This window comes from Pseudopipra pipra, chromosome 2 (assembly GCF_036250125.1).
Source record: "Pseudopipra pipra isolate bDixPip1 chromosome 2, bDixPip1.hap1, whole genome shotgun sequence".
Classification (NCBI taxonomy): Eukaryota; Metazoa; Chordata; class Aves; order Passeriformes; family Pipridae; genus Pseudopipra; species Pseudopipra pipra.
The window spans coordinates 23,907,711-23,928,727 of NC_087550.1; the positions used below are offsets into that span (position 1 = coordinate 23,907,711).

Below are 21,017 nucleotides of genomic sequence, written 5' to 3' on the forward strand. Positions count from 1 at the left end.
GCAGAGAGAGCTGCATCAACAGAGCTTTAAGGCACGATACAGAATTAAACACTGACAACAGTTATGTTTCCGTGCACACCAGCTTAATTAGCAGCACGAAGCTTTCTGACACCTCCATTTCACGCTGTCTTTATAGTAAGTTTCTCAACAGGCAGAATTTCTGGCAGCTCAGCACATGCTCTGTGCAATGGCCATGCAACTAGCAGGAAGGAAATGAGGAGGAGGTGAAATCTTTAATCTGATTCCTGATCCTACTGGCAAGATAAAGTTACAAAGCTAATGGCACATTTAAGTACCTCAGATCCCCACAATGAGACAGGAAGGGAACTGTGAGATGCTCTTGAGCAGCCTCCCCACCCCACATCATCAGCTCAGCCCCTGTTTTCTACTCCTAATAGATCTGACCTCGGTGAGGATGGATGTGGAGTGCCCAGGACAGACTTCTCACTCTAATGCTTGCATGTGTTAGCAGCCCTGATCTGAGGAGCAGCAACTACTGACAGAGCTAGAAAGGACTGTAGTGTTGGTGGACTACAGCCAAGACATAGAAGACTAGTCGAGCATGGGGTTCAGCTCTTACAGTACACATCTATTTAAATGCAACTCACAGTTCAGTGTCTATTTCCTTTTAGATACCCATCAGCTATCTAGGATTTTGATTGGGATTTTTTTGTTTGTGTGTTATTCGACCTCAATTATCACATGCTCAGTCAGTTACTGTTCACCCCTTGAACCAGATTTGTCAATTCCTCTTCTTTCTCTCTCCTAGCTGTTCCCTTCCTTCAAAAGCTGGTAGATTGTTATCATTCATGTCCCGTCTTAAGTTGCCACTTAGCCAACCTCGCCATATTTAGCTCCTTTAATCTTCTTCCCTAATAAGTCAATCCTTCAACCCTTTAATCATGCTAGCTGTGCTTCTCCAGATTCTCTATGATTCGTCTGCATCTTCCTGGTGTTGAGGTGCCTGGAAGGCAAAATAGGCTTGTGAGCTGTGCTGAACAAGCCATTTTCTGAAGACATGGGGGCAAGAGGCCACAGCCCAAATTCTGTAGGGTTTGTTTCTTCTCCCCCCACTGCTGTGCCTATTGCATTATCCCAAAGATCTTAGAGGACAGGTCTCCTTGACAAAGCTGCAGTTAAAGCTGTTGGTTGTTAAAGCCTAGTTTTCCTTTCACCTGCTCCACACTGATGTGGGTGGGTGGCAGTTATTTGCCCTATTTTCCATGAGAAAACCAGCCAGCAAGCCCTTTCTTGACCTGTATCTTTCCATTTGGAAGAGCTCCATTGAGGGCTGCAAAAGGGTTCTGCAAGGAAAAAGGCAGACCCATCATTCTCCCCTTCTAAGTCCTTGTGCTTTCCGCTCATATGGCATGAGTGTCATGCTGAAATGTCATAGGTTTGGGGTCTTGATATGGAAACTCATGAGTGTTGTGAAAAGTAGGAAACAGAAAAAGAATTGGAAGCTTCAAGTTGGACACTGGCCTTTTGAGTCAGCTTGTGAAAATCCTTCCCCTCCTCTGCAGTTCTGTTCCATCGAAGTGGAGTGGTATTTACTTCCTTTCCCATTCAAATTCTCAAGCACTGAGAAATGTATTCAGATTTTGCTTAATAGCTCCACATACCAGAATAATTCGATTCACAGATTTCTGCCAAATGTAGCCAGCATTTTGATTCAAAGCTGTTAAGTGGTTTTATTTCATTTCTGCTTCCATCAAAAGAACCCCACAACCAAGTTCAAGTATACTCAACAATCCTGAGTTCCCTTACTTAAACTGACATTGTTCTCAAGGAGATATCCTAGACAATACCCTATTTTGCTTTTCTTTAAGCCTCTATCTAAATTCTTTCACAGCAGTAAACACATGTTGCAAGTGTCTCTACATGAAAGCTTATTATTCTCATTAGTAAAAGAAAAAGTGCTTGCAGAGGCAATAGACAATTTGGGAAGTGAATGCAAAAGTGTCTTCCCCCAGGGAAGTTTCATTGTCAGGCCCCTGGAGCCCTCTCTGCCAAGGAGACAGATATGCCAGCCTGTACACATAACAAGGACAGAACTATATTTTGGTGTTGATTTATACTGGAAAACATACTAGTGTGTGTCACATTGATTTAAACTAAATTATCAAAAAGAGAATAAATAAATAAATAATCGCTACCCTGACAGCTCTGCGTGGGAGGTCTCTGCCCATTGTCATTTAAACTTGGTAGTACGCTCACATAGGTGCACAGCTTAGCAAAACGTGACTCACATTCACATGGGTTGGATGCTCCTCAGCCCAGAGCTCTCTCTGTAGCAGCGAGAGGGAAGAACAGGATGCAGAAACCTGTATGGAGTTCAACTCCCTGTTCTACTAATGACCTCCTCTGGGGGATGGGGCAACACTCACTGGCCTGCTACAGCATGCCTGAAAGCCCAGTGAAGACAGTCTCCAAGGAAGTCTCACCATGGAAGGAACAAGCTGCTGCATCTGTATGTCACAGTGATGTGCCATGTGAAGATTCTAGCGTTGCCTCGTGAGTGTGGAATGATTCCCAAGAGAACGAGGGCTGTGTCTGAGCTCACAAGTGCCTCTGTGACATCACTACAGTGCTTCCCAATGGGACATGAGAGCAGCCAGGTTCCAACTCAGTGAGGAAACCAGCTGCCTTCTTCCCCAGGGATGCCAGGATGGGGGATACAACAAAAATCAACGATTTGCTCAAATGCCAATGCCACTGACCAGATGAAAACCACAAAAAAAAAAAAGGGACAAAAATCCTCTTCTTCCAAAATAATCTTTTGGCATTTCTGTCCTTTTATTTTGGGCAAGCAATTTTTATGCTTTGGCTATTGAATACCCAATCATTTTGCAAAGCAGTTCTAGTAGCCAGTTTCAGGACTACCAAAAAAAAAAAAAAGTGGGTGTTCAATTCATGTCACTTCAAATATTTAGGACATGATTTCAGCTCAAATCATGTAAGGTTTTTTCCCTCAAAAGCCCTTTCCCTAGCAGCTGGGGAGGGCCAAGGGTGGCTGAAAGAAGCTCTAATCAAATATTTCAAGAGAAGCTGGCTGATAGGCACCGTGGTACAATTTATAGCTGGCTGGATGCAGGTACTGTAGTTTTGCAATCATGCCAGCTATCAATCAAGCTCTATTCTATTGGTCTTTTATGTCTTGTACTCCAAATTCCAAGCTGAGCTTTGTCAGTGGAAGAAAGTATTCTGATAATTGCAGATGATTCTCCCACTGGATGCTTTCATGTATCATAACACATTTGGGCAGGAATGACAGCCTTGGGATAAAATATATCCAGGGCTAGGAGAGTGGGGCAGAGAGAGGTACTGGCCCAGATGGGAGGCAGGTCCGGGAGAGCAGGAAGGATGCAAAGCACTGGTCTCACCCTCAGAGTTGCCCAACAACAGGAAAGTGAGCCACCACCACAACAACCTACGCTCAGTGGCGCATAAAGGCTCTGCAACTCTTTGTTCAGCTCCCATGCCCACCTGTGTAGGGTTCCATGGATACTCAGTGTCCCCTGCCCTCTTGTACACAGTACAAGCCAGTGACAGGAGACACGACACTTCATTTTTTCAATCAACCTTTGTTAAACTGCCTCCTAGAAAGCCTCTCTCCGCGGCATGGAGAAGAGCCCTCTGGAACAGCTTTTGGCCACTGACATGGACACAGACAGTTTCTCCCATGGCAGCAAAGACACAGCTGTCCAAACAGTGGCACTTTCAACAAACATCATACTCCCATTTCAAGCTGCCCTGGAGAAGATGTCCCCTCACCTGGATAGGAACAGACTGGAATGAAAACTAGAAGTTTAGCAATTCTCAGTGAAAGAGCACATACTGTCCACCAAAAGTTTACTACAAGGACAAAATGTACCTGTGCCTCAGCATCTCCTGAGTTTGACACGCTGAGGACATAAATCCCTCCCTCTCGGATAAGGCAGGAGTGCCTGATGTGCCAGGGTGAGCAAGCAAATTCATGCACTGCAACTCACCCTAGCAGATGAAAGCGCTAGGGCATGGTGTTGGTAGTGATCTCCTAATAGGCCTAGAAGAGATTTATTTTGCCTTGTTGATCTGAAGACTGATGGATAATTTTCCAAAGGTTTTTCTGGACCTTATTTCAAAGATGTATCTCAATCTTTGCTTCTACACAGTTTAAGAATAGATAAACCCACCATATTTTAGGGTTCATTTTCATTTGAGTTTCCTATTGGGAAGTGGGGATATGTTTAATGGAGATAATTCTGACCGGACTGAGGGATGGTATAGCTGTTGAATTCATTAGGAAATTGTATGTTATTTCATATCCCAACAAACTTGCATCTGCCTCTTCCCTGATGCAGTAACTCTTTGAATCTACACGTGTGCCAGGATGTGCAGGGCTCGCAGAATTACCATCTGTTTCCCTGTCATAAGCAGCCCAATGGCATGCACGCTGCTGAAACAACAGCCTGCTTTGGTAATAGGCTTTATTTTATTTCTGCCACTGCTTTGCATGGATCAATTATACCTGTTCTGCTCTCCGGTAAGAGATTCCCAGCTGAGGAGGCCACATTTGCCCTGCTGCAGCGAGGCACAGGCCTTCACTGTTCCTGATGGTAGGAAAGCTGTTTTTCATTACCACACATATTGCAGCACCAAATCTGACACAAACTTCATTGTGCAGAGCTTCCCCTCTCCTAGCTCTGGCCTCCCAACACATTTTTTTGCCATGTCACCGTGAAACACCTTTTCGATTATTTCACCTTTGCATTGCATACAGCTCCCCAGCTCTGGAAAGGCCTGCGATTCTCCCCCATCCAGTGCTTTCTTCTTCAGCCTCTCCCTAACAGTCCCCTACACACAAACAGCTTCGAATCCAGGCAGGAGGGTAGCTCTTCATCAGCCCACCAGGATCTGAAGCTGCATATACTGAGATGGAGAGAAGGATGCTCCAGAGGATGTGTTATTACCCACTGAGCACTTTGCTGACTGAAGGAGGGTAAGCCCATGCCAGGGGGAATGGGAGGAGAGACATGAGAGAGCCCACCTTGGGGCTTCCACCACTCTCGAAGGGAGTGCTTGCATTTTGCTTCTGCTTCTCCTTGGGGTCGCAATTACTTACAACGTTAAAACAACCTTAACCCCCATCCCCAACAGGCACCATCCCCCTCCCCTCTGCTCCACACAGGAGGAAAATTGTGGAGAAATATTACTTAATTATCACACCACGTAACTAATTAAAAGCTGAATGCTTGTGTGTGGTATGCTAATGGGGCATTAGAGAGCCAGCCTGCTTTGGTAAAGAGACATGATCCCCCTCTTTCCCCCTTCACCTTACTGCAGGAGCTTCAGGCTGACAGGCACCTGGGATGAGGTGGAAATTTATTATGCTGCCTTCAAGTTCACAGCTTCACAGAGGGCACCAAGGTCGAGCAACTTCATCAGTACGAAAGAAGAAATCACCTGGGCAGGCGCCAGGAGTGAGCTATATGATGTGAGTGGCTTGCTATGGAAATTATGTACACAGTGGGGCTTCATATGTATCCTAAAGCCCATTTTTTCCTTTGTGGGGTTCTTGGTAGGAAACAGGAGAGTCTCTGGAGAAAAGATTCTTATTGCATTCCCTGCTCATTGCCGGATGCGTTAAACTAGAAGATCTTAAAGGATCCCTTCCAACCCAAACTGTTCTATGATTCTAAGATGTGTATATTGAGTATAGACAAGCACACTTCAATTCCTCTTCTCCTACCATGTAATTTACACCATCTGGTGCCAAGTGGCAGCCCTCTCCTTTCAGCTGATGCTGTGCTACAAGTCCATGCTTTCTTGTCCATTCACAGCATGGATCACTGAATATATTAATTAAGGAGGGAGTCTATTCAGCTTTGTTGAGTTTTACTTAACATGGTACTTGTCCTGACACCCTTAATCACCCCGAGATTTGTCCTGACACCTGTGCACTACAGGAAGGGCCTGTGTGATCTGGAGTAGCCAGGTAGCCATCCCACCATGGTCTGGGGACAGTAGGGGCCCTACATGGTAGCTACAGCAGCACACTGTATTAGTCGACCCAGTGGATTGTGCAGTGCCTCATTCTTTGTATGAATCTTTGTATACCAAGTTATGTATGTGGACCTGCTGGGCTTGTTTCCCTGATGTCACCTCCCAGACAGAGGTAGTCCCAGTCACCTTCCACTTTCAACCCACAGAAGGCAGGTATCTTTGGAGAATGTAGTGTTTTCTATAGCTTGTCCTTCCTTAAAAGGCTTTGGGTAGAGACTTAGAGCCCTAGAGCAAAGAAAGTGTCACCACTGTCAGCAAGGAGAAGCAGAGATTTATCCTGGTTTAAGGGAATCATTGTATCCCTGTTACCACTGCCTGCTAAACTTCACATGTACCTCTTGTCTGTGAGCTGCCGACCCCCATTGTGAGGGTCATGATTTCTTGAGGCACAGAACTGCAACAGCCCAGCATGCAGCCAGCACTGCCACAGGACCCAAAGCCCAGCAGTCAGCACAGTTGCACTGTGGAGAAGCTTTTATCCCATCCACCCCATTTTCCAAAGCTGGAGGGGAACAGATGGGGCTGGCTGGCTGGAGAAGGCCAGCAAGTGAACATGCACTGTCTGTGAGCCTCAAAGCTGACACTGCCTGTTTCTTCCTCTTGCAGGCTTCCTGTTGCCCACTTGTCCTGTGAGTGCCTGCCAGCTGTGTCTGCCGAGTCCAGGGTGCTCAGATGCCCCACTTCACAACCCTTGGGATTTGTGTGACGAGCCAGGTTCCTCCACCAGATGCATCCCAGCCCACTGTTTACCAAGGGTTTTGGCAAACTATTTCTGTGAAGGCACAACAATCCCTCTGCTGAGCAACCACAAATAATTTCTTTCTAGTTAAAATTTGATCTCAAGCTTAGATCCTCATTCTGTCCTATCTTCACCTGGAAGGGGGTTCTAGAAGTTGTTTTCCAATCACTAGCCAAACACCCTGTCCCAGGCTGATGTGACACAGCGCCAGCATGGCAGGAGGGTGTTCCTGTCTTGTGTGTTGGTTCTATTGCTGGCACATCAACACTAAAGCCATGTGGATGCCCTGTCCCAGCAGAGACAGAGGATAGACAGTGGTGGGAAGGAAGGCAAGAGCTCAGCCATGGTGCTCAAAAGCGAAGGAGGCTGAGTACATTCCACCAAACTCATGCCAAAGAACAACAGTGATGAAGAAGAGGCAAAAGCCTCTTAAGGAAGATACAGTTCTTCGCTGCTCTAAGATTCAAGTTCATGGCAAAACACTTGCCCTGTGCTCTGAAGATGAGCACAGCATTCCTTGTGGTTGGCCTTTCCTTGTCCATTAGCTCCTCTCCAGGAAAGGATCTTCTCACCTCCATTTGGTCCCAGCAGCTCTCTTTGGCTAGCTCTCTCCAGCCAGCTGTGCTCCCACTGAGCACAGCATAGAGTGATGTCCTCATTCCCTCACTGTTACTCTGTCATCTCTGTCATTTCAGAGTTGATTCACAACCATTCAGGTTTGGCAGAGCATGCTCACAGTGTGTCTCAGCTGATGCTTGACCCTCTCTCCTATTCCACCCAGTTTGGTCCCGAACCATCAGCCCTACTTTATGGATCACCCCAAAGCCCTAGACTGTCAGAACAACTTCAATTACAGCAGCGATGGGCCCCGTGCCACCAGCAGCATCCGCGGCCTTCCAGCGGCTGACAAGGACTAATTAGGAAATGAAACATTAGTTAAGTCGCTCTCAATTAGGGCCAGGATAACGTTTTCCTGGCAGCACTGGGGCGCTTTAACTGCTGGTCCCATGATGACTGTGAGCACATCAGACTTGCTGAAGGAGCTTTAATGTTGAACATATGTTGGAAGATTACAGAAACCCTCTCAGCTGTGACATTTCTGTGTGCTCCCTGCTTTTTCTTTCCCCTGTAGCAAACAGTGAACAGTGAATGTCAGCTCAGGAAAGCAAGAAAGAGGCTCAAAGCAATTATCAGCAAGACACATACACAATGCTCACACATATATATGTGCACAAATGATATACCCGCCTCTGAATATACACATTCCACTTTTAATTAAACAACCATTGCACAACCATCCCTATTCTTCCCCGTCTCTAGAAGCGCACCAGAGATGACAGACCATTGTCCCATGTCAAAATGCAGGTTAGAAGCCCAAGGGATTCCTAACTACAAAAAACACAAACAGAACAAAACCGACCAAACAAAAATCCAAAACACACAGAAAAAGAAAACCCAGTGAGGTTAGGAGAGAGGCAAGCTTGGACTTTCTTCAAATAAAAGCCACATGAAGCTAAGTCTTGTATGGGAACCTCAGAGGGCCAGAAAGCAATAAACAAAACATAATCTACCAAAACAAAATGAAACCCTAAAATTAAAAAGGTTCATGAGCCCTTGGAGAAAAGCATGGAAGAAAGAGGAGGGTGTGAGAGGATATTAAAGGAAATACTATATTAAGAAAAATACACAGTATATCAGTATATTTTGTGCATAGTCAGTTTATATGGTACAGCAGTCTTTGGGGACCAGATGCAGCACACACAGTTTTGCTGGGATTAAGGAACAGGTCTGGTCTCTCACATGCTCTCTCCTGGGGGGAGGTGTAGGACAGAGAGGCTGGGAAGACAACTGCAACTGGAGACAAATATGTGCCACAATCTTTGGATTTGAGAAAGAATGGATCTGCATCTGCTTGAAAATTGGCTTTTGAAATACTTTTTAAATGGAAATTTCAGTTTCTAAATTAGTTAAGGATCTGGTCTTTTTTTTTTTTTCTCAAAAGAAAAGAAAAGACTTTTCACATGGAGGAATATCTTGTGATTAAAAAAAAAGAGAACCTTTTGACTATCTGAAATTTGCTAATGGAAAACTTCTGCAAGATCATCCCTTTTCCATGTGGGGAAAAATATCCATTTGTCCAACAGGTTTGAATGTAGCCCTTTCAGTGAGCACATCTCTCCAAAGCCCACTAGAAAATTTTCCATTGAATTTGCCGGGCCAGAGCTTTGCTGCCCAGCAAAAATACAAAGTCCAGAAAGAGAATATCAGAATATCTGACAGCTCTTGTGGCCCATGTAAATGGGATCCTAAAATGACTGCACCAATCCCAACTGTCTGTTTAGACTTCTGCATCACTGTTTGATGAAATACACCCTTGGCAGGTCAGCTCTATCTCAAGCTCACCATATGCTCCGAAAGCATCACAATTTCAGCACACACAGCCACATGTAAAAAGCCTGAGAAGAATTTAAACGGACCTGTGTCTAATATGGTTGCACCAAAACACTAATCATGAACCAGAACGAGATGTTACGAAAGTATCACAAGAAACTGCTCTCTGCCAATACACACACAGTGCTGCAAAACCCACGCCTGTGTAAGCATGCATGGACCTTCCAGGAGAAGACCAGAGTCTGGCTGTGATATACCATTGTGCACTTAGAAGTGACAATAGCTATTTTCATGTCAGCTTTATTCCAGTGATACTAAGACCATAACCTGGCTTTTTGGTTTGCTTGAGGTCTTAGTTCTCCATCAGCTTTTAACTTGTGTTGTCATTTACAGCTTTGCTGAACAAAAACTTTCAAAGAAGCATAATGGCAGGGTTTCTCTCAGTGTGCCCACACATGAACGATGACACACGTCGCTAAGTCGCACTGAATCTCATTCAGCAGGCATGCTGTGGGAGGACCTGGAAGAAGGCAACTTATACCTTCCTAATCAGGCTACTATCAGATTTTGCCTAATTTGGTTATAGCTACTTTCATGCTGTTTAAACAAAGCCTGCTTAGAAGACCTAGTACAATAAAAAGGAAAGCACTGGGATGTTCTCTTCTCTGATCGTATAAAATCAAATTTGTGTTTTTACAGATTCTTCTTTTTTTGAGGTGGCAGTATCTGAATGTAAACACACTTCCCTCTGTGCCCCTGTTCTGGCTGAAACCAATGACCCTAGGGAGTGATTAATTTTTATCGAAACACCTTACAAGAAAGTGTAAAGATACGTACATGCAACTAGCTGACATATATCCACAGAGCCTTTGAAGGCACATGGCTCATTATTTCATGCAATAGCTAAATGCTTTGAGTTTTGCACGCACTCCCTTGACCACTGTGAGCCAAAAAGGTGGGTACCTCTAGGAACCTTCTCTCATGCAAACAGTATCATCCAATTGGAAATCCAATGAAAAGGTGTTTTTTCAACTTTGTAAGTATGTCGGCATGTATTAGAAAGTATTACTGAGAAAGAGCTAAGAAGGGGCTGACAACAGGAATGAAGAAAGCGAAGGACACGTCCAATACAGACATCTTCACTCTTGTACAGTCCTTCTCTATATCAGGAAAAAACCAAGTCTTACACATCAGTCAAATCTGAGGTTGTCACTTCAATACAGTCACCTGTGAGAATTGTCAGCAACTGCTGCAAGACTGTTCGCAGCATAGAAAACTAAATAGGTGCTTAAGTGTCTGTAGGATTGAGGCTTGTGTGTCATTTGCCATGTAGAACTTGCCTTTCTTACAATGATGACAACCTCAACTATTAGTCTGCTTGAAAAATTATGGGAAAGCAATTCAGAAGTGCGACCCAAACTTTGCCCAGAGCCTGACATTGCCTTAGGCAAGCATCCATCTAGTCATCTATCTATCTAAACTCATTTGCGTTGACAAAGGAAAAAAAGCCAGAGAGACGTCAAAATTATGGTATTTTGTAGCCACATGCAGGAAGATTCAGCAGCTCTACTAGGCAGTTTTCCTTGGAAACAAATTTAAGACCCCTGAAACCTTGAGATAGTCTTTTCATGTGCAAATATTTAACTGAGTTTGTTCCATAATAAAATTTCTAGGGGACAACCTTGCCACCCGTGCCAGCCGAGGAATACATTACCTGGCGGGGTTAACAGGGTTCTCTGCTGCAGAAATAAATACATTAGGAGATGAGACACAAAAGGTTTCACAGCTCCTGATTTTCCTTTAATAATATTCCATTAAAAATGACTGAAAGGCAACTCTCCTCCTATAAATCAGGTACCTCGCTGATGTCTTTTAGTCCTGAAATGGGCCTTCTTTGGTTTTAATAGCTTCCCTTCCTTCCCTCTCTGTCTGTCTGTCTCCAGATATGGCTGATTTACCTGGATTAGCAGAGACATTGGCTCCAGGATCTGAATTTGACTCAGCACTTGACAGAATATAGGTATACCGAGGAACTGCTTTAGACTGAGACTAATGCAGACAGGGAAGGCCAGGCAGTACTGCAGGCACAGGAACAGTTTGATCATGGATGGTACAAGTGGTTATCAACATCAATTTGGTAGAGGAAGGATACTGGCACACAGGAGATAGCACAAACAGAGTAGGCAGGGGAAAACATCACATTTTTAATCTGTGTCTTCATAATGTCTTGCAAAGGAGATCCTGACCCATGAACAGGGTGTTGAGCCCTATGGGTATGGCCATATGACCACAAGTGGGAGAAGAAAGGGGAATTCGTGCCTGGGTGGAGGAGACAAAACTGCCTCTTTCAAAGGCCAGCCACACGTAAAATTGTGCAGGAACATCATGACACTGCAGCCTAGCACACTGCCAGGGCTTTTTCACTAAATAGGTATCAACAGCACACTTCACATCAGCACATTCAAGTGACTCACAAATGAGAGTTACATTGATTAAGCCTCATAAGTCTCCTAAACCACAAGTGTGCACCAATCCGGTTATGTTCAGATAGGTAAACTGAAGCAGAAGAGAGGATGCAAAACACCCCCAAAAAAAGTCAGTGGCAGAATCAGAACTGGAAAGCAGCTGCCTTATTGCCAAACTGTTCCAATACCATAATTCAGAAGACATATACCATGACATTAACAACTCACCTCTTCCACGCCCCACCTCTACAAAAGGTTTGTAGTGAGAAAAGCTACCAAAAATACCCAGTACTGGCCACACATACAAAAACATGGTGCAAAGAAATATTGCCTCTTACTCTCCAGCCACTTCCTGATTTTTTTTGTTACCCTGGAATGAGAAGATTCAAGACCCCTCACATCCTTGTATCTTAGATTAATACCTCCTCCAATATTTTGTATCTTCATATCTTCCCTATTTCAGCTGTAAATCTTAACAGTATCAGAATTAGAGTCTGTTTTGAATCTTATTGAGCTCTTACTAAGTTTCTGATTTCAGAGTTATCTGGTGCAACAAGTTCTATATGTTAATTAGACATTTTGTAAAAGAGTTTCCTCTACAGGGGTTTAAAGTGGTTTGATGTTTTTCATGTAATTGCTTCCCCTGTTGTTCTTCTAATAAAATGAGAAGTAAATAGGAACAGCTGAGTGAACTTCTTTTTTGTGGTGACGATTTCTATACCTTTACCACAATGCTTCTTATTTATCTTTTTTCAAGAAAACAGTGCTGCTCTTTTTAATCATTGTTTATGAAGAAGCTATTAAAAGACTCCAGCATTATTGTTCCCTTTCTCTGGTCATTCTTCTATTTCTGTTATTACCTTTTGAAAGATCGGGTGAGCAAACTGAATAGAGTGTACAAGGAGAGCACGTACCATCAATTTATATAATGGTACTGTATTATTTTATCTATTATTCTCTACCCTTTTCTTAATGCAGTCTCTCATCTTGCATGCTTTTATTTCACCATCACTACAGACGGAACAAATGTTTTTACTGAGTTGCTCAGTCGTGCCTTTTTTTCCCCCTCATTCTTTTCTTTTGAGTGGTTACAATTATTTTAGAACCCAGAAACGAGCATGACTAATTCTAATGTGTTGTTTCCTGAGTGCATCACCTTGCCTTTGCCATACTGCATTTCATTTACTCTTATGATGCTTGCAAATTGCCTCAGCGAGCTCACTGCCAGACTTTCTCAGTATCTTTTATAGGCTTGGGTAACCTAAACATTGCTCTATTATCTACACATTTTTCCTTCTATGTATTCTTCCCATTTTTGGGTTATTAATCCATATTAAACACCAGCCGTAATACTGCTCAGTGACACATCCGCTGAGCTGTGGCATCTTTTCATGCTGTGAACCAGCTATATATTCCCTCTCTATTTATTCAGTAAATTTTGTTTTTCTTCTTACTTTATTTATGATACAGCTTTATCTCATATTCCATGACAAGTTTGTTCCTTAATAATCTCCTAAAAGAGACTGAGTAAAGAAACAAATCCAACAAGCATTTGGAAAAGTTTGCTTACATGAAATTTACTCCTTTCCTGTTATCTCATCTGTTTCAGACTAGAGTAATTTTAGCAGGGTGAAAAAAAGACAGCCAGCTTACATGGAAGTCAGATTGGTTTGACTGTGTCGAATCACAGAAATTGCAGCAAGGTGGAACCAGAAGGGACCTCAAGAACATCATTTGGTCTAGCCCGCTACACCAAGACAGGATCAAATATTCTTTTAAATCCATTCCTGGAGAATATCTGCCTACACGGTTTGAAGAAGCTCTAATGAAAGAAGCTCCATATCCTCCCACCTACACTAACCCCTTCCAGTACATTGCTAGTCCTACAGTTAGAAAGTCATCTTAGTTAGAAGGTCTTCTTAGTATTTAACCTATTACTTCTCATCTTGGGGATTTGCAGCACAACAGATCAATACTACTTTTAAAAGAACAATTTATAGGAACAAAACTCTTATGTTTCTCTTTGCCTTCCCCATTTAGAGCAAGTAAATTTTTATAGCTCTAATTCTTTTAACCTTCCTATGCAGGTCCTGTTTGCTCAGCCTCTTGGAAAGCCTGCTGCTCCCCTCTGGACTCTCTCCTGCTTGTTTACATATTCCTTAAAGCGTGTTGCCCCAAACAGTAGGCTGCATGTCAGCAGAGCCTAGCACATAACACTCCAGTCCATGTTGCTCAGAATGACATCGAGGGACTTTTTTGCTCATCTTCAACTCAATGTTTTCAGAAGTATTGGTGGTTTTTTACCTACTTCTAATTCATATTTCATTCAGCTTGCCCAATACAAAAAAGAAAATCCCTGGCCTTTCATTTCCAGAATATGACCTTGCATCTTTATAATTTTCCAAAACTCTTGACTCAATTTGAAAGATTGTCTACAAATATTTGTCAGCAATGATCAGCCCCTTCAAAAATCCTTGCACATCCTGGTGACATACAGCAGTCAAGGGGTCTGCCTCTCTGTTCCTCAGTGTAAAACTGCTCAATCTGACTAAAAATTTTCAGACTTTTTTTCTACTCACTCAAGAAAGCACAGAGGATAGAGAAACTATACAGAAGGGAAGATTAAAATCAGTGCGTTTGTGACCTGTTTGTTTTAACACCTTTGCTCTTGACACTGCTTGAAAGAAGCTGGGACAGGTGAGGCACCCCCCCCAACATCCACTGGAACAATGATAAATGAAGTGGAGTTGCTTAGCCTCCCTGCCATGCCCTTAACCTTCTGTCATCTATATCCATATTTATGATTAATCTATGGAGTGAGGTAGATAGAGGTTCGCAGTCAAGAACCAGAGGTACATGGATATATTTAGAAAGAGGAGAAGGGGAAAAAAGAAAGGCAGGATTATCAATCTAGCATTTAGTTTATCAAATTAAGAGCGACAGTCTGATGTGCATTACACGGGTCAAAGCTGCTTAGTGTGAGATACGAGATTCTTTGACCTGCCCCACTTACAAATGATCCTCTTATATAAAAATATGCATTCCCCAGGTATGAGTCTTAATTCACTGTACACAAACCTGCACATCAAACAAAAGGTATGGAGAGCATCCTAAGGACTCCTCTTGCCACTTGCTCTCTGTATGTGCCCACATGCTATTATGAAGAGAAAGCTTCCAGGTCACAGCAGGGATGTTTATTTCTGAGTCTCTGTGTGGGTGTACAAAGGATACCTGGCACCATCAGCCTGCACAGCTTAGTGCCCTAACATTTTCCAAAGACAAAGAGAGAGACAGTAAAAAGGAGACATATTTGAAATAGAGCAATACACAAATGATACTTTCAGACAGGAGCAGCACACACAGAGAGCATGGGAGCTTTCAGAGCAAAGGCACACTTGCATGTGTGTGGGGCTTCTCTTACTAGTTTCATCCTGGACAGAATGAAAGCTCACAGCAAGCAGTCCTATCATCATCACACTTCTGTGAAAATGAAAAAGCATTCCCAGTCTTTTTCTTTATCATACTCTCAAGTTATTCCAAAAGCCAGTTTCCACATGACTCTTATAGCTGTTATCCACCTGCTGACTGTGTTCTCCAAATGCAGGAAAAAAGCCTAAAAACATTATGATTTTTCTACCTAAAGGGAATTTCCTCCTTGCTCCAGCTAGGCTTGATTAATCCCTTGGGGACAATGGGGTAGTTAAGGTAAAAGAAGAGTTCCTCAGTAGCCATAGAATCAAAATCAAGGCTTACAGAATTTACCCTACGCTCATTTGTCCCCTGCACCTTGAGTCTTTCACTTTGAGCTTAACAAACACTTGTGGCTGGTCCACTGTAGTTTGAACTCCAGCCCTTCCCAGCAGGGTCTCTGGAAGAGGCCTGATCTGTGGACTAAGGTCATTTGATTTACAGCCTAGTGGGAAGGCTCTGTAGATCAGTGGCAAGGCAAAGCATTGTCAAAAAAAATCTGGTCCACTGTCCTCAGTGGAAGGAGAGATGTCTCCTGACAGGGTAAAATAGAGAGCAGGTCTCAACATCCCAAACTTTCACAGCTCCAGGGAGGAAAACAGCAAGAAGAGTTTGTACAGGCTGAGAAAATATGAGGATGAAAGTACATTGTTCATCTGGAGTTCATCCTTTCTGTCACTGTAGATATATTCAACAGCAAAAATACATCCCCATTCTGTGTTTTATGGAGACCAAGATAATCCACTACAAGGATGTGAATGACACAAAACACAGTACAAGATGCTGGTCAAGGAAACAAGTAAATAGTCTTTTCAATTATGTATTTAGCTCGCTCTAGCCATGTCTCTTTCTGGGCCTATTCTACTGAATACGTTCACTGACCAGAACACTCACAGAAACAGTCAGTGTTAAGTGAACAGTAGAGACTATTTGCTGAAAGCACCTTCTAAACCCGGAAACTAGAATAGATGCCCTGGAAAACCACCTCTGAGTTTGTAACTGTACATTAAGATCTCCCTGTGGTGCTCTGCTAATCTCCTAGATGAAAATTGCTCTGAAACAGGCAATGTACAGCAGGCTTTCCTCAAAGCGAATGTGCCTTTACATGCCCAGAGACTTGCAGGCCTGCTTAGGAACAAAATCCAGAGATGTAGTCAGAGAGCCATTTAGCAGCAGTTCACTTGGAAACAGCACAACCTATTGATCTTAGGTCACAAGAAAAAACAAACAGCCCAGACATTACACGGGCTCCTGAAAACAGCTCAGGGAGCTGGGAAGCAGCATCTCCGATATCCCAAAACGCTGAGCATGAGGCAAGAGCAGTCAGCAAAAGGCAACAATAAAACTCCAAGCCAAATTACAGTGATCGTAGTCCCTGCTTGCCCCTGTTAGAAATGACATTGAATCCAAAGGCCCCATGAGACAAAAAACCCCTATCAATTTCTAGAACAAATAATACAGAGTAGTTCTTCAGGTGTCAGTCCTAGAGCTTGAGATGGAAGGACACAGCACTGAGTTTGGGTTTTTCAGCCTGCACCAGGACACTGCAGAGCCCACCTTGACCAGAAGTGTGGAAAGCAAGTAGAACATACTAGATTTAGTAACTGTCACCTTTTCCTCCAGGATTTTTGAGATTAAGCAGCTCCATCTCTGCTATGTTCATTAACCCTACAAGGAGAGCTGACCTCAGAACACCAACACACAACCAACATCCGTGAGGAAGACATGTCTGTTTGCAGGGCAGGCTGCAGAAGCTGTGCTAATCCCCACGTCTTTTTGGGAAATGAAAGTCCTTGACTCAAGCATGAATGATACTGGCAAAGATCCCATTACTGTAAAGCTCTCTGCCAGCCAGCCACCTCTCCCCCTCCCCCTTTTTATATCTCTAAGGTCACTTAACTGCAATTTAGTCATCATTCTTTATAGAGCATGAGCAGATATGAAACATCTGGAAACTGTTGTAGTCTCACTTTGAGATACACCTCCCGAAGGAATTAAGTTCCATAGGAATGGGATGAAGTACTTTTTTATCTTGAGGTCACTGCAGCTTGAATGCATCCTCGGTACCTAGTTACTGGCTACTAATGCCTCTTGGACAACCAGCTATGAAATGAGTTAGAGGGTCTCAGTACAATTCCCAGTGAGATGAAAACCTCAACCCAAAGATCATCTCAAATAGACCACTAGACATCCTTCTTTTTGGCAGTATCAGTGAGGAAACGTGGGCCATAAAAATTTCACTCCTTGTTAAATTCCAAATGTGATCCCTCTGGAGATGAACTGTGGCATGGAGATAGGAAAGAAATTTGCCCTGCTGCTACTTGTGCTTTGTAAGTAGGTAACAGCAGTCCCCAAACACATAAAGAAATATTACCAACCTGATATAAAAATGTATTTATGTAAAAAAGGGAGTAGAAGATTTTTTTCAACCTCTTGCAGAAGCCAGCACCAGCGTCAGTCAAGAGACAGAATTTTCTTACCTGACCCATATATAGAAAGTTAATTTAAACTTTATCTTCAATAATCTCACTTCTTTTTATTTACTTCATTCAGAGGGTGGAGGGTTAAACACGAGGTGTTTTTGAATAATTAAATGAAGGAGGAAGGACTATGTTACTGACAAAGCTCCTAATCTTCCTTATTTATTAATAGTAGCTGCATTAAGACTGCCTGTCCTTAATCCTGGCTCTCACCATGCAAATTCAGAACATCAGAAATAGAAAAGGCTAATTGAGGCCCTAATGCCAGGAAGAAAGTCCACGTCTGTGTCAAAAGCTGAAAAGGGCCAGATCCAATCAGTGCCTGGATGTGGAGCTGCCAAAGAAAGCCTTGCTGGCTTGGGAAGCCACCAATTTGGCTCTCTGGGACCCAAGTCTTGTCTTAGATGATTTGGACAAGCCCCATTCAGCTGGTCGGGTGCCCAAGATGCTGCATGTGTCACCACATTGCATTCAGGGGCAGGTGTTTTGTTCAGTTTTGAAGAGCTCCAGGTCACCCTTGAAAACACTCACTGCCAGTCACTGCCGCCACGCTTTGGCCCTGAGTGACTGAGGGCCCCTGTGAGAGTCAGGGACCGACTTCCCTGACATCCCACTGTGTGGGGGCCTGAGCATCCTGGCAGCTTGTTCACCTGCCAGCTTTGTGCCTAGGTCCTGACTGCCCTGCAAATCCAGCTGCAGGTATGGGTGAGTTGGAGGCTTTGCTCTCAAAAAGCCTGAGCTCTTCCCTCTTCTCCGACACCCTCCCCAAAGACCCAGCCGCCTAATCAAATTCTTTGGCTCAGCTTATGAGCTCTGACAAGATCGCAGCCCAAGGAGGCTCGAGTACAGACTCAGCAATCCTTACTACATCCAGCCCAATTTAGCTGTGCTCTCGGTGCATCACGCGCACAGTAAAGACCTAATCTAAAGGTAATCATTAATTCGTTACTGCCACAAGGATATGGCAATCAGCAATAGGATGCTGATTGTTCAGAGGATAAAGTAATGGATTTCTTTGTTTTTTTAAACAATAACCACCCTTCACAGTTGTAACCTCTTTATAGACATATTGTAGAGCTAATGACAAAAGCGCTCACAAATTCCTTTTTGCCCAAAGACTTTTTTACATGATGTAAAATGAACTTTTTGGAACTTCCTATTGCATATTAAAAACAAAAAAAAAATTAAAATGGATAAAACCTGAGCAAAGCATTTATAGCAACAACAGAGTCATCACCTCTGTTTGATAAAGGACTATAAGCCTTCATGCTGGCAGGCATAAGATGGTCATTAACCTCATTCAGTCAGAAAGAAAATGTCTCCTGTGAGCAGGTAATTCTGGTATGGTGCGGTACAGGCTTTCTTGCACCTTTCTGAATTATTTGGCAATTACTGGAGCCCAGATATTACATCTGTCTAACCCAGGTTGGCAACTCCAATGTTCCTGTGTGCAGCAAATCACAGAGAAGTTGGACCAGTGACTGAGCAGTGCCTATGGCTCCTGCCACTACCTCTCCTGAATTTTGTATGTGCAGCCCTGACCATACAACCTCCCAATCAGTGCAAGTGCAGAATCTGATACGATTCCTGGGAGTACAAAAATGGGATAGGAGAAATAAATCTACATTAAATTTGCCTTCTGCATTCCCTCCTGCATCCACGGGAGTACAAACTGTAGAGTTTACTCTGAGGATTAGCACAGTTTAGCCTCTGTGGAAGATGATCTCAGAAAATAAAGCTATTGAAGATGGAGAGCAGGGAAGGTCAGGTACTGGGCCCTTGTCTTCACCTCCACCATATTAGAAAAGAAGCACAAGCCTGTAACTCCTCTGTAACAAATGCTCCACTCCTGTCTCTTAGGCTAGCATTTCACTTGGATCTGCATTTTCCCTCAAAATTATCTCATCCAGCCTTTCTCCAGTGTACGGAGCCAGATACGCGTAAGAGAAATGTCACCTCATGAAACAGAATTTTAACCCCAGCTGTAACACCCTTTTCAGCTATCCCTCACATAATGTCAGCTCACGTGGAAAGTCAGTGTAATGCAGCAGCAGACCCTCTCTAAGTATGAACAAAACAGTAGTCCCCAAACTATTCCCTCCATTTCTCAGCTCTTTTAGGACAGGATTGACATAGTATTTGCTCTGTTTTAACCAGCTCCCCTGTAGGGCTAACTGGTTAAACCTTGTATTGTCCTCTGGCAGCTGATCTGCATTACTAGGATCAGTGACCATCACAAGCATCACTAGCTGCATTTTGGGAAAGTGCTGAGAGAAATGTACATCTCATTGTGGACTATCTCTAACTTCAAATCTGCTGATATTGATCTGTAAATTCTTAGGAGATTTGGTTTCCTTCTTGGCTGGGAATACCCTCAGAGCAGTCCCTTGTGGTGTATTCTAGCACGTTTGCTTCTGATACTGCATTTTTTTCAGATGATCCATCAACACAGTTATGATGGAGAGGATGGGCAGGGCAGAATATCACAATATATGTGATATTCCCCTTTTTAGCCAATACAACAGAGAGAAGCAGCTATCCACAGAGCCAAAACCATTAGCAGCAAGACCTTAGGACAGAGAGACAAGATTTCCCATGGAAGGCTGCAGCAGGCTTGGATCCCTGTGGACCAGGCACAATGCAGGATCAATGAGACCTAGTTGCCACTAGGCTCTCTAAAAAAATCTCTGACAGGTGAGATGGACAGCAGCTCGATCTTGTACCTCCTTAGGCATCACTGCCTCTCCAGATAGGCAGACAGTGAAGAGAGAGATGGCAATGAAAGTCGGGCAGAAGGGAGTGTCTTGTGCCTTGTCATTACCTCCCTCCTGACCTTCAAATACTGCTCACTGGCAGGGTAGGATAAGAGAGCAATTTGGACATTATTATTTTTTTCCAGGAAGGGATCCCTGAGGGCTATTACAAATATGGTCTCTCGGTCCCCTCCCAGCCCTGCACCACCTCATCCCCCAACCAAACACAGCAGCGAGAAGCCAGCAGGCTGCTGCAGTCACAGCCTCCTCTCTCCAGCGAGAGCTGGGGCCTGACAGCCCAGCAAAATGACCCACTTCTTGCCGACTCAGACAAAAAAGCTCCACTTAGGCCCCAGGAAAGTGTCTCTAATAAGGCCATCCGTTAGCTGTGTCGCCCGGACCCCTCTCAGCTATCCTTCATCCCTGCCCTCCCTCCCTGCCCGCCATTAATGCAGTCAGCACGCAGGAGAATGAAGCCGTCAGGCTCAGTAAATATTACTGAGCTCCACACAGGGAGCACAAGACCATTATTTAGACTCCCAGGTCTTGGGTATGTTTTGATCACACCAATTTAGCACAGAGAGGTGGAAGAAAACAACTGGCTAGTGGCTGTCTGCCACACCTATGCGTGTCCTGGTCTGTGAAATCCCAAATCCCTCTGGACTGGCCAAATCAT

At 43.8% G+C, this 21,017-nt stretch overlaps 1 protein-coding gene across 7 annotated transcripts in view; it reads right to left on the reverse strand.

The window, feature by feature from the left end:
• The window catches only part of LSAMP (limbic system associated membrane protein), a 1,003,852-nt gene that overhangs the window by 236,441 nt on the left and 746,394 nt on the right, over positions 1–21,017 (reverse strand). The window contains exon 1 of one of the 7 annotated variants that reach the window (XM_064644404.1): positions 2,250–2,267. The exons of the other annotated variants lie outside the window; for them this stretch is intronic. Within the exon in view, the coding sequence (XP_064500474.1) occupies positions 2,250–2,251 (2 nt within the window). The 5' untranslated portion in view covers positions 2,252–2,267. Of the gene's footprint in view, positions 1–2,249; positions 2,268–21,017 lie in introns of those variants that run through there. 7 annotated transcript variants of the gene reach the window in all.